This window comes from Neodiprion pinetum, chromosome 4, assembly GCF_021155775.2.
Source record: "Neodiprion pinetum isolate iyNeoPine1 chromosome 4, iyNeoPine1.2, whole genome shotgun sequence".
NCBI lineage: Eukaryota > Metazoa > Arthropoda > Insecta > Hymenoptera > Diprionidae > Neodiprion > Neodiprion pinetum.
The window spans coordinates 35,789,325-35,814,274 of record NC_060235.2 but is presented as its reverse complement, the minus strand read 5'-3'; the positions used below and the strand labels follow the sequence as shown (position 1 = coordinate 35,814,274).

At 45.9% G+C, this 24,950-nt stretch overlaps 1 protein-coding gene across 2 annotated transcripts in view; it reads left to right on the top strand.

The window, feature by feature from the left end:
* The first annotated feature begins 6,584 nt into the window (after positions 1-6,584).
* The window catches only part of Dll (homeotic protein distal-less), a 57,062-nt gene continuing 38,696 nt past the window's right edge, over positions 6,585-24,950 (top strand). The window contains exons 1-2 of one of the 2 annotated variants that reach the window (XM_046620320.2): positions 6,585-8,754; positions 16,349-16,590. In XM_046620320.2, coding sequence (XP_046476276.1) covers positions 8,274-8,754; positions 16,349-16,590 — 723 coding nt within the window. In that variant the 5' untranslated portion in view covers positions 6,585-8,273. The remainder of the gene's footprint in view (positions 8,755-16,348; positions 16,591-24,950) is intronic. The other variant, XM_046620321.2, reaches the window with a different exon arrangement.

Below are 24,950 nucleotides of genomic sequence, written 5' to 3'. Positions count from 1 at the left end.
ATTCGTCACAGGTTCCACGGTCCGATAACGCGACCGACGAAAAAATCGTATTAAGGTACAGCTGGGGGTGGTCTCGAGGTCGAGTCGGCGGATCGATTGAACTCCCGGTAGCAAATCGAAGTGAAAGACGAAGCGGGGTAAAAAACAAACAAAAAAAAAAAATAGAGAAGAATACTAAAAAGAAGCGACGTCCTTTAACGGTACTGCCGCAGAGCGTATAGACGTCCATTATTGTAAAGGCGAAATAATTCTCGATGGAAATGAAAACCCGACTTGATCTATCGTTCCCGGTAATAAGTGAGAATCACCCAACGCGGTTACGCCGATAATCAATTCGTCACAACGAGTAGTCCCCCTCTAGGCACCTTGCCGAGCTCTTTTCATATCGTTCGCGCTTCGATTCGAGGATGTTACTGACTGAATGAACCGGTATCCTATGCTCGGGAACCAGGAGAGAAGTATGGCCACGTTGTAGGCGTGCACGTTACGTGGATGATCGAAGGTTGTACGCAGCAACATCGATACCCATGCCCTTTGAAAGTACAACGGAAGGTAGGTATATACTACACTCGTAGATATTGGTCCATTGCTCATGGTATGTGTACTATGGAGATCCACCATTACTCGGTGGCTGGTTTTTCCCGCGCTCCCTCGCAGCGCGCCTTTTTCTTTTTTTCTTCTTATTTAATGTTGTTGTTTTGTTTTGATTCGACGCTGTTTTGTTCACCGACCTTACGGACGTCGATGCTGCGCCGTTGCCCGTTTGTATCGGACGAGGACCGGTCGAGAGTTTTGACTTTGAGTGACAGGGGACCAGTCGACTAACAATTCACGATCCATCACGCAACCGATCACTTCCAACTTCACAAATCTCGACCACTCCTGGAAGACTGGACTCGAACTTTTCTTGTGTACACGAATCCACGAAGTTGTCGATCGATTCGTTACTCGTACAGTCTCGACGTCTTCGACCATGAACCATAGCCATGCAGTTTATTTTCTCATACAAATAGGTGGAAGAATCTGCTTGGGTCCTCGATCCTCACGCCTACGTATGATTTTTGCGGGAAAGATTCTCGGACTGTCGGACGAATGTACCTAAAGAAATTGTCGGAGGTAAGGGAAAGTCGCGTTTTCTGGAAAGGTTAAAGGGTCGGGGATCTCTTTAGGTATACACCGCTACAGGACGTAAGAATTCAGAAATGTAGGTGCCTACCAATTTGTCTGGCAAGCAGCTGGTACAGCGGAACGTTAATACCAGGGCAGGAACGCGAAAAGAAAAGTGTAAAGCCGCATCGATCCGTGTCGACGACGGCGAACCACAGTTATTTACTATTTATCCATTATAGATATATCGGTTTATAGTTGGCCATTCAAGAAACGGTAGTTACCCACAACGTATGCTGCTGTTGCAGTTGTGGAGAAACAAGAGTAATAAAATCGGTCGGCAAGATCAACAGGAAAGTGCGCGCTTTACAAGACTTTTTTTCCACTCCTTATTTTCTCTCTAAAAAGAGTTAAATTCCCGTGACCAAAGTGCTTCCTACGTAAGCCGAAAGTGCAGCGTTTCGTGACCGCAAATTGCACGAGAATGTCGTAGATTAGTCAGCTCAATGTCGGAGTCCAGGTTCATGGTATATAAATTTGAAATTTAAATTAAATACCCGGTACCTACAACACGCGGCGAAAATACGTGAGCGTCACTCTCGCAATCGGACGCATGCGCGACGGATTAACCGAAAACTCTTATGGGATCTCAAAATTACGGACAATCACGAATCGCACCTTCTCCCGTGATCGAATAAGGATTTCGCGTTTCACGCAACGTGACTGCTACACCCGCTAATCAGGACCTGGGTTAGAATCACCGAACGTAGCCTTAGGTGCCCAATCTCTCACTGACGTACGAGACGTCGAAAGCCGTTCGATGACCCTCGACGAGGTCGAACCGATCGAAAGACTGGACGAGTACGGTGATAGCCACGGCTCTGGGTATTTTTGCGGCGAAACCGACTCGAGTCATTGTCGCTTCCGATGGCTCGTCCGATGCGCGCCCCGCAGGCCAGTCGATGCTTGGTTTTAGCTCGGCTTGGCAGTGACAAGCTCCGAGTTTCGGACCCAGCCGAGGTCGTAACGTCTCTTCTTTATTGCACGGCTCTAAAAGTCCGCGAGCATAACCATCAGCTCCGTTTTTACTGCGCGTGTGTACTTTGGGTGAAACACATCGACGGGTAGTCGAGCCGTACCTACCTTGCGGACGTGTAAGAGGGCGTGGCCAGCAAACATAGTTTAACCTGGACGTTCTATTCCGCATTAGCATCCGAAAGCATTTACTAATTTTAGCTAACCCATTTCTGGCTCTTGGGTGCCGCCGCGCCGCGCCGTGCGAACGTGGAAAAGAGGGGTTCGGCCAGTTTGTTGCTGCTGGTACCCATTCCGCTGAAAAAGGGTTTATGGCTTTCGGGGTTACTGTTCATTTTCGTCGCCTTCCAAGATCGCTATCAATCGCTGCGTGCAAGCGTGAGTATGACGCAGGTTCCCACAAAAATCACTTGGAATTGGCTCGTCGGCGACGTGGGTGGCACCATTGACGAAACAACCTCGAATTTACTCTGTCGTTTAGCGATCACCACCTAACTGCCGGACTTCATATTGTTGTGCAAATTTTCTACTCACGGTTAAGAATAAAATTGTTGATACACTCTCTTACGATATTCGGTGAATTGAAAATCTCCCCGAGGTTTGTGCATGGCGCGGTATATATACGGATCACCCGTGATTCGAAGTCCTTTTACACCGCGATCTATAATTTGAGAGCTGCTTCTTTACAGTGGCCAGCGTTCATTATTACGGGCAGCTGCACTGATCGTCCGCAGCACGAAACGATATACCGTTCTTCTCCTTTTTGCTCGCTGCTCGAATTCTGCCAGCCAAGACAATCGACATTTTACAAACATATACTTTCGACGGCTTACACAAATCCAGGTTCTCACTTTTGATGGTGGAATTCATCCAAGGCCGATTTAAGGTTACAGAATAAGGAGCTGCAGCTGTTGATGGGCGTACACGTGAACCTGAAAAGGACGCAAATTTCAAGAACCAGCGTCTCCAAAAAATCTCATCAGGTGACGAGGTTTCACACCCGAACCATTACCCACACGCGAAAAGTCAGGCTACCGGACAAATGGTGGATCAGATCAATTGTTCTTTAAGTTTTCACATATCCACTGGTTCTACATCGGAGACCGTACGGAAGATGTGATTTTTCTTCCTAGAGTCTAGATTTGCGGAACGCTCTGGCAAGCAGCCACACGATGGAACGTACCTAAGGCCTTTTAGTCCCGTTCCAATATAAATCCACTCGATGTTTCACGAATGCATACGGCACACTTACGAAAAGTTTCGCTGCAACGGCGTTCGCACAGATGTTGCACGGGTGGGTGTGGGTAAAGTATACCCGATGCACACTTCGCGAGTTTACATACATATGTGATGGGTGGGTATGAAGGTAGACTCTCCGGTATAGCACAAGATTGCCAGCTAATGACAGTCCTAATTGACAAGTGGCGCTTAAGGTAAACACGTGTCATCGAGGTAATTCACTGCCATGGCTCTTGAGTGGTTGTCTCAGCGCTGGTGGTATAGTCGCGCCGTGGTATGCTGATTATATAATTGGCGTAATGATGCCACTCCGGAACGCGGACAAGCCGCTTTAAATGATACATTGCTCGAGTGCACACCTACAACTTACCGAAAAATCGCAAGTGCTTAGTAACACGAGACTCGTCGTCAATTACAACCAGTTCGATGTCCCCGGGACTTTTCGCAATGTCGGTGACAACGGTGTTTCAAGTTTTGATCATTAATGTACGCACCTAATAAGCAAGTACTTTGGATAAGGAACGGCATTCAACTGTGTTGTAAATACAACTGCAAAAATATCTGTTCGCGTACATGTTGCGACGATTGGGGTTTGACAACGGGATAAGATTGATCCTGCGGGAAAGCAAGGGCAATACGATACACTCGAGCGTAGAAAATTTATAAGATATACCCACGTCGAATGATAATATCTAACCGCGACCCAGCATTTCGAGGCTGTAGAAATTCGAGGGTTCCTCGACATAATTTTCAACAATAACTCACACCTACTTAGATTAAGAGCCGCAATTTCGTCAGCACTTGTTACTATCAAATATGGCGCTAGCTGCGGGCTCTCGGTGGAGAGTTTTGGACCGCGGTGAAATTATAGTCCTCGATCCAACTAGAGGTAAGTATTGTTTTGTAGCCGGCCATGGTGCCAGGCTGGACTCAGCTCGGACCGTCTTGCACTTTCGAGCTTTTTGACTACTCTGATTGCTGGGAAGAGTCACTGACTTTCAGGGTTGTGATTAAATACTCCGCACTGACGCTGCGGTGATTTACCTACTACCGCGATTTCGGGCTTTGAGACATGGTTTCGAAATCGGATGCAGATTCACTTTAGATTCAGTTTTTTAGTGGAAAGAACGAGCAAATTTGCAATCCGCTATTGTAAAGTAAAGCGAAGCTTTTGGGCAAAGGAAACATTTGACCTCATGCCGAACTGCAATATTGGTAATTAAACATCGATGTTCAGAAGTTGCGTTGATGCTGGATTTGAGTAATGATCATACCGGATATGGAATATGCCAATTTCCGTGTCTGATTTGAGTTCAAATACATCGTCGAGTATAAATTGGTTTCGCATAAATTGATAGGCACGAATTGAGCTATCGCAATTCATGTTCTTTGTACAGACGAGCATCTACAGGTATAATATGGAAAATCGTGTGCATGTGTGTAGCTGCCGGATGCGAGTTGCGCGGTCAAACAAAATTACACGGAGTTCCATGGGATTGTTTTGCACATCGAGAGAACTTTGTCCGTTTGTATAATTTCATATTCTTAAAATCAGGTGTGGAGGATGGACGAATTGAACGTTTATATAATCACGAAGTAGTCGTCGTCGAGTATAGACAAGAAAATTATGGAAGTTTCTCAACCTGCACGGTGCAAAATATGTCTGAGAATATTGATATTCAATAAAATAATAGGAGTTATATTACACAACGAGCTTTTACCTTTCACTCACACTTGATCCAAAATTTATAACATTTGCGAATCGCCTCATTCTTCTTGCCGGGTGAAACAATGTTGTTTTTCAACGCTGTAGAACACGTCAAAATAATCTTTTTTCCAACGATATAATCTTCCGCGATTCTGTATCACGTGTTCAAGAGAAAGTCAACCGCATCATGTCATCTGATAATCCACAATCTATCACGTCAATTGTGTTTTCCTGGCTGGATCAAGGTTCCGAGTCGTGACGTGTCAATCAGTTCCAGTTGACGAATACAATTACTTGTAATAGTCAGTGACTCTCGTTGAAAGATTTTAACTTCGACCGGCGTTGAATAACGAGTCATGATATTTTCTCGGAAGCCCGCAAGAATATATTTCTGACAGAGTCAAAGGGTTTTCAAAATTGATTCGAAGAAAACGATTGGATAAGCACACTGCACTGTAAGATAAATGAAACAAAAAATGCCAGGTGGATTTCTGTTGAATATTTTTTTGGTGTTAATCTAACGCTATTCGATGTCATTCTGATACAACTTGTCGTCAATCTGACACTATCTAGGTTGACGTTCAGGTTCCGAATCGACCACAAAAATTGTTCTATAGTAGCCAGAACACCGGTTACTTTCAGTCAATTTTAACACCGCCAATTTTTTATAGCGTGGCAAATATTACAATTCCCCAAGCTGCGCGACTTCGGAGTCAAGTCCAAGGCTTAAACTTGAATCGAACGGGTTGTGCGTCCGAATGGACCCAAGTTCAAGTTTACCGGGGTGCCGCGCAGGGCGCGGAGTTCAGGAGTAGGTAATAGCTAATCGGGTATATTGTCGTCGGCCCCTCGGAGGCTCGAGCCCGAGGAGTTAGGGAGGGTTGCAGGGTGTTGCGGAGGCGAGGTTGAACCCGAAATTATAAAAAAATTGCGGAGGACCGCGGCAGCTTGGATCGTCACGTATCGGTATCAGCGCCATGCTAATTGCCGATCGGCCAAGAGGCGTCGTCGTTGCACCGTCGGCGGCACTTGAAAAGTTGTCTTGCACTGAAACGAAGAATTAACGGGTTCCCCTCCCCTCCCGTTGCCCCGAAGCGGAAAGCGGAGGCGGCGAATAACCGGGTGTCCATTGCAGCTTCCGGATTTAACCGTAGTCAATATGGGGCGAAAGAAGGCCCGACGACGTGAGTCAAGACCGTGTAACCTAGGGTAGTATCTCCGGGATGCTGGGACTCCGAGGAGCGGTATTGCCGGGAACTCCTATTCCGGGTGTCCGGGAAGTCGAGGGGGGCAGAACCGCGCGGCGCCGGCCCAGGGAGACCATAATGGCCTCCAGCGGGCCAATCGGATCCCTCGACGTCACGCGGCTGTGGAGGGGAGACAGCGGCGCGTCCAATCAGCGCTCGGCTCGGCTCGGTGGGCGGGGCGTAGCGGTGGCGCCGCGGTGGCGAGTTTCGGAAGCTCGGTGGAGCACGGGGAGCGGCCGAGGCTTCATTATGTATCATTATACGTGGTCGCAGCGAACGGTGTGCACTGCTGCAAGTCTACTCGCGTGTGTCTCTGTCTCTGTCCACGGTCGGCTCGCCGAGTGCCAAACTGAAGGGGCGAACGGGAGATCGCGGTGTGCGCGAAAGAAGGCTTGAATCGACTCACGGTTTTCTCGACAAATTTGGAGTAAAATTTTTCGCGATCAAAGACGTTCGAGGCGACCGCGACGCCGCGCTAAACCACCTACGAAGGCCCCTGCTGCCCGTCGACAACTGCACCAGCTCTCGCCGAACCGTTTTGTGAATACAGTACGCGCGAGCACCTTAATATCAAAATTGCAGGACAATTATTATAAATGACCCGTAATTACGATTGTTCCAGGCGACACACACTTACTTATTCCCCCCGGTTTCTCGGGCCGCTGCCTAATTTAACCCTTGCTTCTGGAAATTCGTGTAATTCGGACAAATTGGTCGTATAAATAAATGCAATATATTACACGTACGCGAACAAATTAATCTTTTAGCGAACGGGTTCGTCCGACTTGTGATGTAGGTACGGCTCTTGTTAACGTGAAAACTGAGCGACGAACTTGCGAGAAAACTTGTGTGAGGATTTTTTTCAATCGAGTGTTAAAAATTTTTTACACCGTTTCATCGTCCGTGGTCGCTGGCCGTCGCCACGTTTTGCCGATATTACGATTCCACCGCGATTAGGTCTTACTCGTTCTCCTCGTTTCTGCCAAAACAGTGTCCGTCAGTGACTATGTTTCGGTTCTTCGTCAGCTGTCCGAGTTCAGCCCTGACCAAAGATCCATCAGTGTCGAGCTGACGTTCGGTGAATAGACAACCGATTGTCTAGAGTGCTCCCGCAGGCCTTCTTCTCCAAGGATCGTTCGATTCTTCCAGAATTTCGGATTTGGATTTGACCATAATTTAATACCAACCCTCCCCGCCAGGGATGAGAGGAATACTAATTCAGTGACAATTAAAAATAGTTTCCACAACTTACGTATTGGTTGTTGTTGTCTAAATTCTTAAACCAAAAAGGATCTCGTGCAGTGACCGTTAAACTCAGTGATCGAAACATTATACAGATTCAAATAACAACGAATAGTATAATTGTTAATAATCAGTGTCGGTACAATAACATTAGAAAAAAAAAAAAAAATACTCCAGCAATGCTCCAGAGTGAAAAGAAACCGGTGACGAAGCTTTTCTGGAAATAACCCGTCGATATAGCGGTAAGAAAAATAATCTCGTCGAGCTTCAAGTTCCCACCCTTGTACGAGGCATGAGAAGAGCGAGGACGAACACCGCAGCGTTTCGGACTTAATAAAAAAAAAGTGCGGTAGAGGCAGAGAAGAAGCGGTAAACCACCGAGCATTCGAAGCGAGGCGAGGAAAACCGCGTCGCCCGAATAAGAATATCCGTCCTGCGGTAAATGCGCGGCCCTCGTCTGTCAGAGCGATTATCGAGGCGTAGTTGAGGCCCTGTTTGAGGCCAGCCCCAAGATTCGGGCCCCGAGCGGCATCGGGGCGTCGGCGACGGCGACGGCAAGAGGCGGCTGCGGCGGCGTCGGCCTTGTGTCAACGGTGGAGCGACCGGGAAGTACAACGACGCTTAACTTCACGGACCTGGGGAGCCCCTTCGGGGCGGGCGACCCGTGTCCGTCGAGCACCCCGACGCCGAACAGCATGAGCGGGGGCCCGTCGGGGGGCGGGGGCGGCGGAGGTGGAGGCGGAGGCGGCAGCGGCGGATCGGATATGGAGCAGCATCTCCACCACGCGGGTCTGGGCTCGGTGACGCCAGGGCCGGCGGGAAACGGGGGCGACAGCGCATCGAGCACGCCGGTTTCCCAATCGGGGAAGTCGGCGTTCATCGAGCTGCAGCACAACAACCTCTACAACCCGGCCAGCCTCCGGGGCGGCTATCCCGGGGGACACAACGTCCCCGGCTCCCATCAGTTTTCCCATCAGGTCGGATCCCTCGGACACCAGGGATCCGCTCCCGGAGGCGGGAACCAGCAACACGCCGAAAGCGGCTTTCCCAGTCCCCGATCGGCCCTGGCCGGCTACCCCTTCGCCCCCATGCATCAGCACAACACCTACGGATATCACCTTGGATCGTACGCGCCCCAGTGTCCATCCCCACCCAAGGATGGCGAGTACCCGAACTGTAAGTATTTTATTCTTCCTTCGTGTCTGCGGCGTTGACGAGAATCTCGTTGGTTTAACGATCGAGCGGGATCGGACGGGAAATAATCGCGGTGAATCCAGGGATCGATCGACCTGCGGGTTGACGCACTCGCTGTTCCGTTCGCAGCGAATGTTGTACCTAACGCGCGAATTGATATCGTTTCATCTTCATCCTCGTTAATCAGACGCGTTAAATTAATTGCCTACCCGCCGTACAGAAGTGTCGGGGAAAACGAATGAGTTAGATTCACGATAGCTTTTTTTTCCACAGAGATAAGGCTGGAGGGGATGACGAACTCGAACAATTTTTACTTATCCCTCTTCTCACTCGGATCTGGAAGATTCACGTGTAATAAAATTTAACATTTTATTAGATGTGGGAAATTTTACGCGGAATTGAATCGCGGCCAAGTGGGAGAGTTGTACGTGATCCTGGGGAGGCGAAGTCGTGACAATCGGTCGTAAGGCTGCGGTTACAGGGAAACTAGCGAATCTAAGAGGAGTGAAAGAACAATGTAAACGACCAGGATAAAAAACGAGAAGAAAGAAGGACTTGTAGCAAGGAAAAAAAAAAAAAAAAAAAAAAACGTTATCTACTGAAATATGAAAAAGAATAACTGCCGTGAACGTAACGAAAGACGCAGTAGCGGATGACACGCGACGAGAAACGGCAGCTACTGCGTTATTTTTAACAGTTACAAGTGTCACCCCGGTATTTCTGTTTCTTCTTCTTCTTCTTCTTCTTCTACTTCTTTTGTATTCCTCTTGAAACGGTAGCAGAGCGTTCGAGGTTCTCGATAGTAAAAGAGCCGCTTTCATCGTAAAAACTGAGACATTTTTCTGCTCTAACTTGTGTCCCAAAGTAAAGATGAAACCAGGAAGAAAAGAGAAAAAGTATGTATACATAGGTAAATAAAATTTACGACCTGTACCAGGGGGGCCAAATAGCAATGATTTATTAGACATTCGTCGTGTATATATCTATAACAAGTGCGGAACACAAGGTTCCTCAAACTATTCCCAACGGTGGCGAGGAGACACCGATAGAGTCGTAAACTTTGCGGGGTTTCGGTATGCTAATTTGCGCTAGCCGGGCGAAAAAGAGGCGAAAAAAGAAACGGATACCGTCGATATCTGTAACGGTCAGGTAAAAACTGAAAACGCACAATACGTTTCACCGACCGTGATTTACACTGCAGGGAAATTTCACAGAGCCGAGATAAGACCGTGACGAGGACGAGTCGCGCGGAATATTCCTGGAGCGTAATAAGGCGCGGGAAAAAATTTCGGTACCAGACAGGAATTGCGAGTTGAGAATTGAAGAAAAGAAAAATGTTCGCGGCAACGTGATGCACCCATTAAATATTATTCGAGCAACATATAATCCGCAGCGGTAATCTCGAGAGGGTTCGAAGTCTGGAGTGCGCGATTTGCAGAATTTACAACCCAAGACTTGCTACACTTACGGCGTATTTAGCTGCTCGTTAAACGTACTTGCAGTGCGATGCGCCGGCGCAGCTGGTCGAGATTTTTAATTTTTTCTCTTACGTCTTCTTCCTCGGCTAAAAGACGCGCATCCGCGCGTTGAGCTCAAATCGGTGTTCCAGCGGGGAGGGAATAAAATGGCGAGAAATTGTTGAAAATTATCTCGAACCAATCGAGTCGAGAGTCGAGCGGGTATAGTGTAATTTTAGCGGACGACGTAAAAGAGGCACTAATGATCCAGCGGCGCTGGTCCGTTCATCGTCGACCTACTGTTGCGAGAACAGGAAGTAGACGAGGCGGCGTGCTTTATACGTACAAGCTAGACATAATGAAGAATTGAAAAATAGTTTACGTATTCCGGATAGTCACATGACGGCGCATTGTGCGACCGTCGAGGAGCAGGAGGCGGGGGAGGGAAATTTTCCTACCTATTTACGACTAATTAACTATTTCTTAGTTCCGCGGCGTGTGTATCTTCCACAGGTACCTGCCTTATGTATAACGCGACATGAAACTTGGCAGAATTTACTGCACGCAGAGAAGTTCGAGCGTATTACGCCGGATAAAATGAGAAAAAGGGTGCCCGTGTAGTTTTCATACCGTATCGACTATGTGTAAGGCTCAGATCTACGGTGAATACGCGGGTAACTCTTGCCTTACACTCCGTCAGATATTCATGAACCCCGGTGGCCATGCGATCGTCTTACATACGCCGACCCGTCGCATCTGCATATTCTCAAAGCATATCGCAGTTTATTCTTCCCTCTCCCGTCCCGTTCCCGCTTCACCTGTAATTTCATCCCTCTTTGCGTTCTTCCGCGCCCCTGTGCGGCTCTCGGCGTCGCGAACTTCTCTTGCGAGTATCTATGTATCTGCGTAACTATATTTTGACAAATTGCGATACTGACAAATCAAAAACACATTCGCGCGGTCCGAAGGAATAACCAAGCCGCGATGTTCCCGGATCACGAAGAACTTGCGGAGGGAAAAAGTTTGTGGAAGAGTGCGTTGGTCGTTCGCTCGAAAACACCGGAGTTTGCTAAAGAGTTCGCGGAAAGCGTTCAATGCCATGATTACCTCGTTGCAACTGCACGTGTGAACTTCGAGATTCGTTATCCGGCTATCGTACACTTTCGATACTTCCATCCGTAACAATCGCGCCGGTTATCCGACGTGAGATCATTTCGAATTAGCATTGAATATATGAAGACTGAAAATATGAGCCATAACGATGCTCATCTATTACCTAGCCTGCCTGCGCTTCCATTGTTTGCCCTTTACCGCATACTAATTTGTCCCTATCGTAAAAAGTAATTTGTAAAAGATATAATTACAACGAAGATATATTCAGGTATCACTTTTACTTGTCATCGCGTCAGCTGATTCGGAACGTAGGTACCTACCCACGCAACACCGCCAAAATGGCGAAATTTTCATCATTCGTACTGTAACGAATGAAATATTTCTTATCGCGCGATGAAAATCAGTACACATCGTCTCCACTCACTCAATGCACCGTCGTAAATCACCAGATTTTGATGTTCAATTAGCGTTTGCCCGGCTTTAAGCACGGAAATATCGCTACAACAATTTGACAAATCCTGCGAATCAGCGAGCGAATGATTTTATTGTTTCTAGTCGTGCAGTTTTTGTTCACTACTCGCATCGGCTATCGCCTCGATGTTCCGTAGCCGCAGTATTTCGTATTGCCGACATGATATCGTGCCCTGAAAGAGGCAAAGGACGTGAAAATCTGAATGGCGAGAATTCGGCTTAACAGAATGCGCTTTTGGAAGTCCGACATGATCCCAGTCCAGTTTGGCTCAGGGGTCATTCAAAAGCTGCTCCGAATTAGTCCCGCAAAAACTGAGACAATGGAATTTGGATCGTTCGGTGGTTGATTCTCCTCCGTTGGTTCGCAGCAGTCGGCCGTCCCTTCGACGAGACTTGCAGGATGATGGATTAGGTATTAAATGGTTGTATTTACAAGGATTAGTCGGGCCCGGGTTTTCAAGTCTACCTGTTCCTCGGTCGCCGCTCGGACGAAATTCAGGGCAGATCCTTAAGCTCCGGGTGAAAATTTGCCTCTGAACGCTTTGTGAAGTGCTTTGTGGCGAAAACCGTGGCGACATTGAGAAATATTTCATTCCTCATAGTTAATAGGAAAGAATGCAGCGCAACACACGCTAGATTTTCTGGTTACAACCGCAAAATTCACTTTCATTTCCTACCCAGAGTTATATTTTCTTTTTCCGTTATCCTAAAAAGTGGAAATGGTTCGGGACTGTACATAGTGTAAAATACACCTATAGTAACGTGAAATAAAAATTTCCCCCGTTGCGCTTTTGCAGTGCAGCAGAGCATTGTGGACTTTCGTGTACCTACGGCGTGAATATTGCGCGATGTGTCGTGTCGCTGTTGCTGTCACACCCAGTTTTTAATAATTTTTCGTACACCAAACGCATGCGCGTGTCATGCATGCGTTTGTTTATTTGTCAAGTTAATCGCGCGTGCACAATATTATTTCACGGTTACGTCACGGTAGTTAATTACCCAAAATGAAAATCGATTCCGGCCGCGTTTCTTTGCTCCAGTGACGAGTTGCGGTTCGGGATTCGGGTTAATCGATCGCCCTTTGCACGATTTCATTTCACGCCTCGCGCACAGATTCCTGTCCAACTTTTCCTGTAGCCACAAACCTGCAGCTGCGATGAGAACCAGACCCTCGGTCCGCAAGCCTCGAAATATGTCAGATGCTTCGGAACGAACTGCTTCGAAATTCACTTCAAGGATCAAATTGTCCCGGGAGCTGTCGTCGTCGAGTATTGGAGATGAGGTCAGATACTCTAATTTCGAACTCTATATCGTAATGTAATACAACACATACAACATTATGTTTTGCGACACAACTGGTATAATGTATTGTGCCTCTAAATACCGGAATAGAATCAAGCCGAGTACCCATACTTGTACGGCTCCTGCGGTAATAAACTGCAGTTATATGACGGTATACGCCTAGTATGGTACTTGTTCGAGCAAACCGCGAACACGATTTAATCAGTTGACTAATTAATTACCGCTCATCACGGAATTAGCACGTGCAATTACCGAGATTATAATGTTGCTCTTGTTTTGTAGGTACAAGCTATTTGTACACCGTAAGTCACCCGCTATAATTCCATATTCGTCCGATCCGTTGTACCGCCGTTCGTTCGGGTAACAAGACTTACGTTACAATACAGCTATAAGCACGAAAGTGGATGGTGACGTTGTTATTTCGCGCGGGATTTTGCACACGCACTTGAAGCTTTTGCCGAATCGTAACGAGCGTGCGATTTTTGAATTTAATTAGATTCTTTTGGGATGATCCGTCCCCTCTGAATTTTTGCTCAGCGATTATTTTCAATTGTAGAAAGTTTGACGGTTGAGAAGTAATACTTTTCAAGTGTTCGTCAAATCAAAACAATCGTAAGCCATGGCGATTTTATTGGAGTGAAAAGAATTGAAAAAAAAAAAATTACAAACAAGAGTTCAGATGAAAATTTTTCCATTTCGATCTGGTTGAAAACGGTACAAATAAAATGGCAAATAACGCATTCGATTTCAATCTGTAACTAGTCGTTTTATGTAGATAATAATTTTTTATTCTACTACTGGATTAATTGATTTTTTTATCATGTCGGTATCGTTGAATTTTTCAAGATCGTACTGATATTGATTTCAACAAACAAATAACAATATTGAATCGATTATTACGAAAGAAAAAATTTGTTCCGATAAATTTGTGTGAAACAGTTTTGTTAAAGAAATTAGCCGTTGAATTCCATCGTGGAGTGAAATTAAGCCAGTCTGCTAAATTTTTTAACTGTTTTAAACCGGTTTGAAATGATCATAAACCGATATCGAAGCTCTTGTTCGTAATTTAAATCTCTCTTTTTTGCATTCATAGCAGAATCGCCGTAGGTTAAAAAGGCAATATATCGTAGGAATAAAGTATTGATTTTCAACTGTACAACCTCCCTACTCGTTGTATGCATCAAAAACTATTCTCCTCTGTATCTATTCCACAAACAATAATATATTGCACCTTGCTGCTGAATTTTTGACTTTGAAAATACTTCCATTGTGCCAAGCCAATTTTCTGAAACAATGGGACAGGCAGTGGGGCGCTTTGGGCCCAGTGGGGGTTCCGGGCTGATGGGGCGAGGGCCTTGGCCAAGTCAGACTTGGCCTTTTACCGTCACGTGTCGCTCTTTCTCGTGGTTAGTTAATTGTCAACGATATTTTGTACGAAAAAATTACAAAAAAAAAGAAACCTTGAAATTACGTCGTCGATCGTATCTTTTCTCCCAGACGGAGTCGAGTTTCGGAGACAAGAAATTCAAGTTCATATAATTCGATAAGAATCAATTGATTCTAATCGTGGCTCAATGAAAAACAGGACTAGCTATGCAGCCGCGGCATTTTACAGCAAGGGAAAACTAGCTCATGATAGGAAAATTTACGGTTATTGTAAATACGAGACCAGTTGTATAGTACATAAATAATAGTGTATATAACTACATGAAAAGTTTGGAACCAGTTACGCGCTGTGACTTAGAGGCAATAAATTCGAATCACGTGATTGATAAATTGAACAAGTACGACAAACAGTGCAGCTGATTGTCTCACGGTTAGCATTGAAGAGAAGTAAGATAAGATCATGTGCCAAAAATTCGGAATTTGACGAACAACGTTGATCGCGAAAACTCGTGTTCGATATACCTGAAATCAATCTTTTGAACAAATTGCAGTATAACTTGATAAAATAAATTCAGTGTCAAAAATGCATCTAAATTCAACGGAGAAGGTTCCCTCCTTAACTTTCTTATCTATTACCAATCGTCGTAAAAATGTTTGACAAATGTATCAAGAAAATGTCTACCTTCGTTATTGCGTAAGAAATTAATTGACGCGCCTACGACGGATATTTAAGATGTTTTCGTGAATCGTTAAGAGTAGAAACTCAGAGTCGTAAAATTCTTTCCAACGTAATATCCAAAGAAATTTGTTAATAACATACTAATCCTCGTGACACATAAAATATATAATATAATATAACACGCACACGTGGGAAGAAAAAGCTCGCACATACAGGACGAGTCGGGTTCTAACGGTGGCACTAACCTAGGGAGGAGGGGTATAATGGGGCTTATGTAACCTAAGAATTGCATGGCTGCCTGCAACGTACGAGTGTACATAACCCGACGTGTGTATACGAGGAAGGTGAGGGCGGTGTGTGGGACACAGATAGACGAGGAGGAGGAGGAAAAGAGTACGGGCCGGTTGGCGGTTGTAAAATTTCTTATCGAGTTCTGGTTCCACGCGCGCACACCCGTATGTGTATTTTTTGCCTTCTAATTTCGAGCGCAATTTCAAACTGTATTACGTTTGTTCACACGAGCTATTATTCTTACCCACTGATCGTAGCAAACGCGGCGCGCGATTTTCCCCTCGCACCGTTGCTCTGATGGAAATAACGTCAAGTAATTAGCCCCGATCAATTACCATGTAAATGATACACACGGTTCATTTTTACAACCTGAATGAATGAATGAATGAATGAATGAATGAACGAATGAACGAACCAGCGTTAACGTAGTCCACAGCTTTATAATTCAGTGTTAACATATAACCGGTACTTAATTAAATTGGCAGAATAATTTATGCCTGGGTTGGGTATACGCGTATCATATACACACACGCGTATGCATTCGCGTATGTTCAATCTCGTTTCGCACGTCGTATAACCTGTAACAATGTTGAACAACTGTTGAAAAAGTAAAGACACTGGAACGAAACTTCCGTATGTTCGTTGCGTTAATTTTCTCCGTTCGCGATCTTCGCAGCTTTCTCTCTAATTCGGGGACAGCTTTTTTTAGAAACTCAAACTCGGCTTGAGACCGGAGGAAGAATAGCCGAGTTCGCGAACTTGGTAAAGAGCCGAGAAATTAAGGGCCTTTGGCGCGAAGTTGAGGCCGCTCGCGGTTAGCTGTTAACTCTTGGCCAGACTGACTCTGGGGCGAGAAAAATTTCGAGGGTTGATGTAGGGTGGTGCCTGTTCGCAGACCTCTCCCCGTTGGGCGACAAGAGCGGCTCCCTGGTGGACGAGCTTGGCGGTGGTGGCGGTGGATCCTTGAGGAACGGAAAGGGGAAGAAAATGAGGAAACCAAGGACGATCTATAGCAGCCTTCAACTACAACAGCTTAACAGGAGGTTCCAGAGAACACAGTACCTCGCTCTTCCCGAAAGAGCAGAACTCGCCGCCAGCCTTGGACTTACGCAGACACAAGTGAGTCTAGTCATTTTTTGCAATTCATTCGAAGAGGTTTTCGGATAGGAATGAAAATATGGGAGAAGCAATGCGACGACTGTAGTCGGTAAAATCAATCTTGGCAGGGTAAGGAAGCAAGAGTTCGAACATACTTTCTCAGGAATTAGAATTAATGAAAATCTATAAAGGAAATGACGAAATTATAAAAATAAAAATCATAGGTGCAATAGTAACGATTTGACAATTTTATATTCGGGACAATGTTTAGTTTTGTTAAACAAAATTGAACACAACCTACGAAACGTTGCATCGATACGCAACCAGAAAGATTACTCAAATTGTTCTGAACGTAATCCTTTTGTGCAAAAAAGTTTTATACCACAATCAGAAAGATTCCGTTGTAAACACGAAACCAGATGTGCGGAGTGAAATCGGTTTGTCAGGATTGTGATCGTATCAACAAGTGTAAATAATTTCTTAGTATAGAGCAGATTATTCCTATCAATTCGAACAATCTGTCGAGCAGGGTGAAATAACCTTTTTTTTTTGCATTAAATAATACTGTCCGATGAAAACAGATGTTTATCTCCGGCAGATAATCAACAAGTCATTGTTTGCTTGGATGAGAATATTAGATTTTCTCCGCATAGCGAAGCTGTTCCAAACATCAAATTTTTTATTGCATCGACATTCCCCAGTCTTTGTTGGATATAAAAAGTTTCACTTCAAAATGACCGAAAAATTCTACAATAAATTTGATTTTCGTGACATGTATTTGAAAATCGGCTTTACGCCCCGATAATTATTTTTGACCGGCACTCGAGCGGTCCGCGATCATCTGGCGGTTCAAGACCAGGAGCCGAGAGGATGAATCGTAAATATCGGCGATCCCCGAGGGGCCGTAACGAGCGTAATGCGGCCCCAGGTGGTCGGCATTACACACCGCGGATAAACAGCTGAGCTGATCGTCTCTCGCGCGAACCGGACAATCCAGAGTCGGATGACCGCGCTGTTCCGTATCGCGTACGCATGTTCCGAAATTTATAGCCACCTTGTTAAATCGCCCTTCGGCATCCCGGAGAATGGCGTAACTCTATCTGCAGTCGGTGGCTGGTCAAGGCGTGTCTCTGTCTCATCTGTCTCGATAATAACGACAGATGCTCCGGTCATCTATATGTTCGGGTTACAATGACCGTGCGATGTCGGGGCTAATCTCTCTTCGGTCAGTCGGAAACAAACCGGGGCCTAAAAGTGCGGGGGAATTAATTGCACACTTATCGGTTCCCTCGTTAAACCCGATTCCTGGGGGGAACCGGGTGATGCTTGATTCGTGCTGAAAACCCAAGGTTACTGTTCAAGTCGACGAATCGGCCTGAATGATAAATTCGTAAAAGAGAAGAAACCGTTTTAAATGACCCCAGAAGCGTTTCTTGCTACAATGAAGTCGTGCATTCGTGTGTCGGCCTTAATTTTAACCTTATTGACGTTGCTTGGAAAAATGCAGACCTAATGTTGAAATTTGGTCAAATGTCCCTAATCACCCATCGCAAGAGGTGTGGGATTTTATTGGTGGATTATAGAGCAATGCAAAACAGCTGGGTCGATGATCAAAGCCTGCAGTCGGAGGTTACGAGGGCTGGCTGAACCCGCGATGTTAATAGCCGCGTCGGTCGTCGAGGAAAGAAAAAAAGGGTTCGAGACCGGATAATTCAATTAATCGAGAACTCCGGAAGTTACTCTTAATACACACTGCGACGCGTAATATGTTGTGTGGACGTGGGGGTTCGTCTTTAGTTGTACAACATGTTTAAAACCAACGACCGCGTACGTATGAACGGCGATGATCGAATTCCAAACTCAGCTGGCCTACTACAGGGCATTGCATGGGTCCGATGAATACAAAGTTGGAAAAAAGCTTTCGGAGCTTCAGTTGGTAAAGTACAGTTACACCGCCACCGGGAAATTGTAAGGAAAATTTGTTTTGGGATGAAGAGAAAAAAAAAAAAACGGATAAAAAAAGGAAAAACAGGAAGATATTGTTTGCGATTAGACACAAGAGGGCTGAACAGGGCCTGACTGTCGGAGAGACACAATAGACTTCTTCGGTCCTTGCGGAGGCCTGTCGAATCGGAAAGTAGCCTTCGGCGAGAATCCGCGTAACTCCGCTCATCCTTCATGGTATTATAAAGCAGAAGAAGAAGCCCGGTCGCAGGCAGTTTCCACGCCGGTGGGACGAAGAACGGCAACAACAACAACAACAACAACAACAACAACAACAACAACAACAACAACAACAACAACAACAACAACAACGGCAGCAGCAGCAGCTCGAACCTCGCGGTTCTCCGCGTTGCCGGCACCTTGTATACCCGCCTCTTCGTCGACGAATAACCGCTCGCCATCAGAGTCAGCGTGCGAGGTGCACACAGGAGGTACCATGAATAATCTGTAATCGCCCAATCAACCCGTTCGACCGAGAGCCAAGAGCTCGTTTCTTGTCATCCACGAGGTATCTCTGAGCTACTGGCATGGTGCTTCCACGAGCTTTTTCCCCCCCATCTCTTTTCGTAGGCAGTTATTTTTTCTCGTCGTCTCTCTCTCTATCCCCCAATTTTTCTTCTCGGTATTTTATATTACATCGTTATTATGCCTACTCGATTCATTCCCTCGTTGTATAACTTCGATAGTTCATCGATTTAATCGGCCATAATAGGTACGCGATTCCCTGTATTGCGAGTATCGTTACTACAAATCGGGTGATAGATGTTGTCAATTAGTTCGTTGTATACCGTGGATCGTACACACGTGTCGAGGGCGAGGAAAGGGAAACCCTGCGGTTCGGTAATCGTGGAACAATTCGAGCGCGTAAAAAGGCAGACGCCTAATGCGTCGTTCAGATTGTGCCGGAGGTATTAGATGACGACGACTCGATTGCGATCGATTGGGAAACGCGAGCCGGCTCCTGGTGTTTTGCTGGTTTGAAAAGAATTGTCGTTTTATAACCGGCAGCTATGGAACATAAATCGACCCTTTCGGATTGTAATTGAAAAAACAAAATTGAAGAACCGCGTATCTGTAACACGATCGGCACACGAACATGTCGCGGGATATCAGTCATCCGTTTCCTCGTCCACGTTAACACATGCATACAATATACTTGTACTACGTACCCGGGTCGATGGCAAAAACGACCACTACGACGACAGCTGCAGGCCGTCTCGTACTCACGCAAATACGTATATTATGTATACAGTATGTACCTACATAGCGCGTATCTATAGAAGAGAAGAATATCCACCCTGAGCTAAAATCCGAGGAACGATGCAGACGTTTAAAAACCTATGTACGTCCGACCTGGCGATCGATTTCGACCTCCGTGAACCATTGCTGCTCATAGTTGCGTCCTATCTGTTCTCTTTCACCACTGGCCATGAGATCTAGATGAACGAAGATGCCATTGTGAAGTGGGTTTTGTCGTTTCGCGTCAATTGACATAACTTGGAGAAAAAACAATGCATTTTTCAACACGGGGATAGGAGCGAATTGAATTCGCATTACGACGATGATCTGTGTTAAACGAAGAGAAAGACTCGAACTTTGTGAATTGTACTTTTATTTTTTTCCTCCTCAACTACTTCCTGCCGCTACCATTTCCTGAACAATATATATTTCACAATGGACAATGGCGAGTCGAGAAGAGGGAAACAGTCGTATCGATGCGTGTGGATTCGAGCGCATGGCTCAGCCGAGTATCTAGCCGTCCACCTAGGTATGTACTCGCATATAATATCGCGGCATAGCGGTGAAATATTAAAACGGAAGAAGGTGTGCGCCGGTTGTATAAAATGCGCCGGAGGTTCTGACCTCGGGCGATTCACGAATATCGGCCGAAGGCGAATCGCATGCGAGGATCTGGCATTGTGATTTCCGCAAGAAGGAAAACGGAACGAAAAAAGAGGAAGAACTTGTGCACGTGTATCGTTCCTGCGCCCGTAACGCGGGCTGAGACTCATTCTTTCCGCAAAGTAGCGGGTGGCGGTAGATTCTTATCGTTACTCTTCCAGTTATTCGGGCTGTTCGCACGAACGGAATGCCACTTTCCGTTTCCGATTACTTTTCACGAGAGACTTTACACGCAGCAATATGGCAAAACTTGCCACTGCAATTCTATAAAAAAAAAATCCAGGGAGAAAAAAAATGTAATTTAATTTTCTCATAGGACAGACCTTCCGTCTTCATTTATGATTCACAATTTTACTCATGTTTGACGAGCTATTGCTTAAATTTTGAATTTATCAATATTGTCGATAAAGTTTCGAATCGGAGGGCCATTCGATTGGATTCAAATCAAGCCAATGATACCTACCATTTATTTGATATTGTCTTCGGGTGACTTCTGTTACGATTTTAATATCATCATGGGATTTTACATCACGGATAAGATCGTAACAACTTACTACGAATAATTGGAGATCGCCTACAACACTGGTCAATTATTGGAGATCAATGAAAATCATTTGATAAACTTGAAAGCAACGAAAACACGCGATGGCATAGAAATCATTGGAATGTTTATGAACTGAAGTAGTTTGGTTCATACGAGATAATATTATAATAAGATTTGCATCGAAGTCGATTACTTCCAACGTTTTCCACGCGATTTCTTCGACACCGTCACGTGATCCGAAGTGATGTTCAATAATGTAATTTATCTCGACTGATTCCTCGTGAGTGGTTTCAGAGAATATTCCAGTCATACAAGTTCTTTCAATCGACGATTTGATTTCCCACTGTTAAATTTTTGACTACCTCAAGTAAACATCCCTTCGTTCTGAACACCTCTGAGAATTGGACAGATGTTGGCAAAGAGAATCTGTCATTTACTCGTTCCGTTTCGCGTATCGCAAGTGGAGTCGCGGAGAAAGAAGTGAATAAAAAAAAAAGAAGAAGAAAAAAAAAAAAAAACTCAACTCAACTAGGAAATCGGTATCGAACCCACGTTCTACTCGCAGTATTTAAAACTATAGAATCTAGGCATCGCATGGCGGAAAGAGTCGAGGGAGGGATAGACAGAGTGGTAGTATTAAGTCCCGCACATGATTCTATTATCCCATTGGCGTCGGTTGTTCTGTGCGTGTTGGGATAGGGTCGCGTTTCGTCCCGTCCCATCGGTGTCTGCGTTCCCCGGACGAGCGAGTCGCCATTATCGGTTTACAATAAAACTAATAGGACCTGTACTGTTGTGTCGTTATCGGGTTGTATCTGTCGACCGTCGGTCAACGAAATAACTGCGCAGGCAAGGTTTTGTCCCCTCACGCGATACATTGACGATCATCGCAGGAGAAGGAGGAGGATAAAATTGCAAACAAAACTCATAGATGTACCGCACGTACATACGTAGGTCTGCGTGGTGCAGCCAAGCGATACGGTACCCAGGATCTTCCTTGCTCGCAGTTTCTCTTTTCGACAGTGCCTGTTGCCTTCTTTGCCTCGTCCGGTGCTTTCGTTCAAATCAACGTCTCGACGGATCGTGGAACGAATTTCCACCAGGCGCTCTCAATTTGCCGACGAAAAAAATCGAGCCAGCCGGAGCCGAGACGTCGCGAGACGAATGATGGATACCCTCGGCATGGATCTCGACGTTTCTACTAATTCCTCGCTTCTCGTTTTCCCCCGCATGCACCGCTGTATCCAAACCGACTGGTACAACGACGGTCTTCGTGTCGCTCAGTTTCGTTACTCGGATATATGTATTGTAATGGAGGGACGACGCAGTGGCTGACAGACAATCGGCCCCGAGGTTTTTACGTGCCATGGTATAATATAGATTAAACACAGCGACAGCTGATACCGCGACACGCACTCGTCCTGCACAAATCGCGACGGTGAGGACGACAACGTAGGCAATGACGATCCACAAGTGCAGCGTCGTAAATTGTTGTATTAATCTATATCGGTACGCGTAATACGCACTGAACATCTATCGGCCACTTACCCGTATCGTGTAGGATGTGACGCAACGTCCAGGAGACAAGCACGTCCAGTTGGCATTGGTGTCCTACTTGCGGCGTGGTAGCAGCTGAAAAAGCACAAGAAATTACAACGATCACTGACTGTGGCGATACGGAATAGAGAAATTGGTATCAATATCTTAAAAAGCGATCGACTGGTCTCGCCTCGGTGGATCCATCCGTCCATCCTGTTCTCATGCCTTCGATTTGAGTTTAAACTTTGGAACCGGATCGTCAGTATCTTGTGTATAGGTACAATGAAGAAACTTGAGTATAATGACGGGAGGAAAAAATCTCTTTGTACAGGCCAAAAGACCGGGGTTGGCCCACAACCCGGGCATTGCACTACACCTGTGCGTGCCGATACAGAGTTCTACGCAATAACACCAAAGTAAAGTTAATGAGCTGTCACGTCAACGCCGTCAAGTCGGCCATAGATCCAGCGGGATTGCCTCGAGTGCTTTCCTGCTTCTCGCTGCAGGGCTTCGAAGTGTCGGTAACGAGCATTATATGCTCGACGAAGAGAAAAAATCTAGATTACACCGCGGCCAAAAGTACGAAGGGAACGTCTGGCCTTCCGGAGTCGGGAACTGCTCGTCGGTACTTCTTAACACTCGACATCGGACAATTTTTAGACCAGTATTCCATAAATTTTTCTTTGCGTTGGCCTTAGTCGAGAGCTGCGCGTAACGTAACGCGCGGTTACAACACCGACGAATCAGGATTGAGTCGATATGATACGTATTTTCCTGCATCCGTCCGTGTTTCGCGGCTGCGCGTTTGCGGTTCGCGGTCGATCGCGTTCGAGGAAATGATAATCCAGGTGTGGCAACGAACGGTGCAATAAGCGCGGTGAAAAATAACGGATCAAACGGCGATCGGCCAATTAACCGTGGAATTTCTCGACACCTTGGGCAAAGCCCCCGTCGGGGAAGGCTGCTAGATATATCGCGCACCGCTCGCATCCCGTTTACTCGGAGTCGTATCTCCTCACCGAGGCAAAAGGCAATCCATTCGTGGTAAGAATCGTGGTCGGACATCAAGTTTCATTGACGAGAGAAGATAATTAGTCGTTGGTTAGAGGCGCGCTGATTTTAAAAAAATACCAACTTTGCATTTATTTTGCTTCAAAGAAAATCAGAAAGACAAAACACCGCGTGAAAGGTGAATCAGTCCGTCGAACGTCTCCGATCGTTCGATTAATTTCAAGACCGGAACGAATTTCGATACAAGCAAAAAAAAAGAGCAAAATTAAGAAAAAAATAGACAACTCGTTCCTCGTTCGATACTTTTCATACAGTGAGATTACTGCGCACCGGTAAATTTTTTTTACCGTCATCTCAGATCACGTATCTGTAGGCATCTGGGTGATCCCTGCAAAAACGCCGGTTTTGACAGTTTCGATAAATCATTGCTCGAGACGGTCCGTTTTGGAAACTTTTTTACGCGAGTTCAATCTCTCGTTTCAAAGTCCTTGGAATTTGAGAGACGTTCACGTTTCCATTTTCGAACTTTCGAACGATGCAGGAGGTGACGAGTTGTGAATTAAGTTGCGTTAGAAAAACACATTGTAAAACGTCTCGGAGTGCGGTGAAAACTGCGCGGAAGTTGGCAGAGATAATAAACGGGGAAAGAGAGGCTAGTTCGGTACTCGTGCGCGGGATGACGGTGTCCAACTTGCTGTATTATTTACACCTTCTTGGCAGGCGAGTGAAGTGCAAGCGGTGTGCGAATACAGCCGAGGAACGGCCGAGTAAGAAGAAGGAAGTATAGAGAATGATTTATATCAGCAGCTACCTGCACTGCTCCCTGGTTGCGATAATACCAATCATTATCATCCCTTAATAACAGGCATTACTGCCAACATTGAAATAACGCGCAGCGTATCCGAGCCTGACTGACCCATTCCGCGGGCGACGTTGTACGTACTATGTGGGTACGCAGCCTCCTCCGCCCCCAGCCTCTCCTCTCCTCTCCTCTCCTCTCCTCTCATCTCGTCTCATCTCCCCTCCTCTCCCACTCGGGCTAACCGAACTTTCAACGAGAGGCTTACAGCCCGCGTTATGACGTGTATACTCACACAGAATAACAATGTACGCCTGAAACATCGAGAAATTTGTGAAGCAGGCCTCTTCCCTCCGTCCACCTCGATCATCTACCCGTACGATCTACACGGAGGGCCCCTCGGGGGGCCCAAGAATACGCCCTGCCACATCCACGTACACCCACCGCTTCAGCTTGTGCGTGAACCATACGGGAGAAATTTCGGTCAATGGTTGAAAGTAATCTGCCCGAGTAGTATCGAAATCATCACGTTTTCTATCGTTTTTCTGCATCTAAATTCTCGCGGATTTATGCCGAATCAGG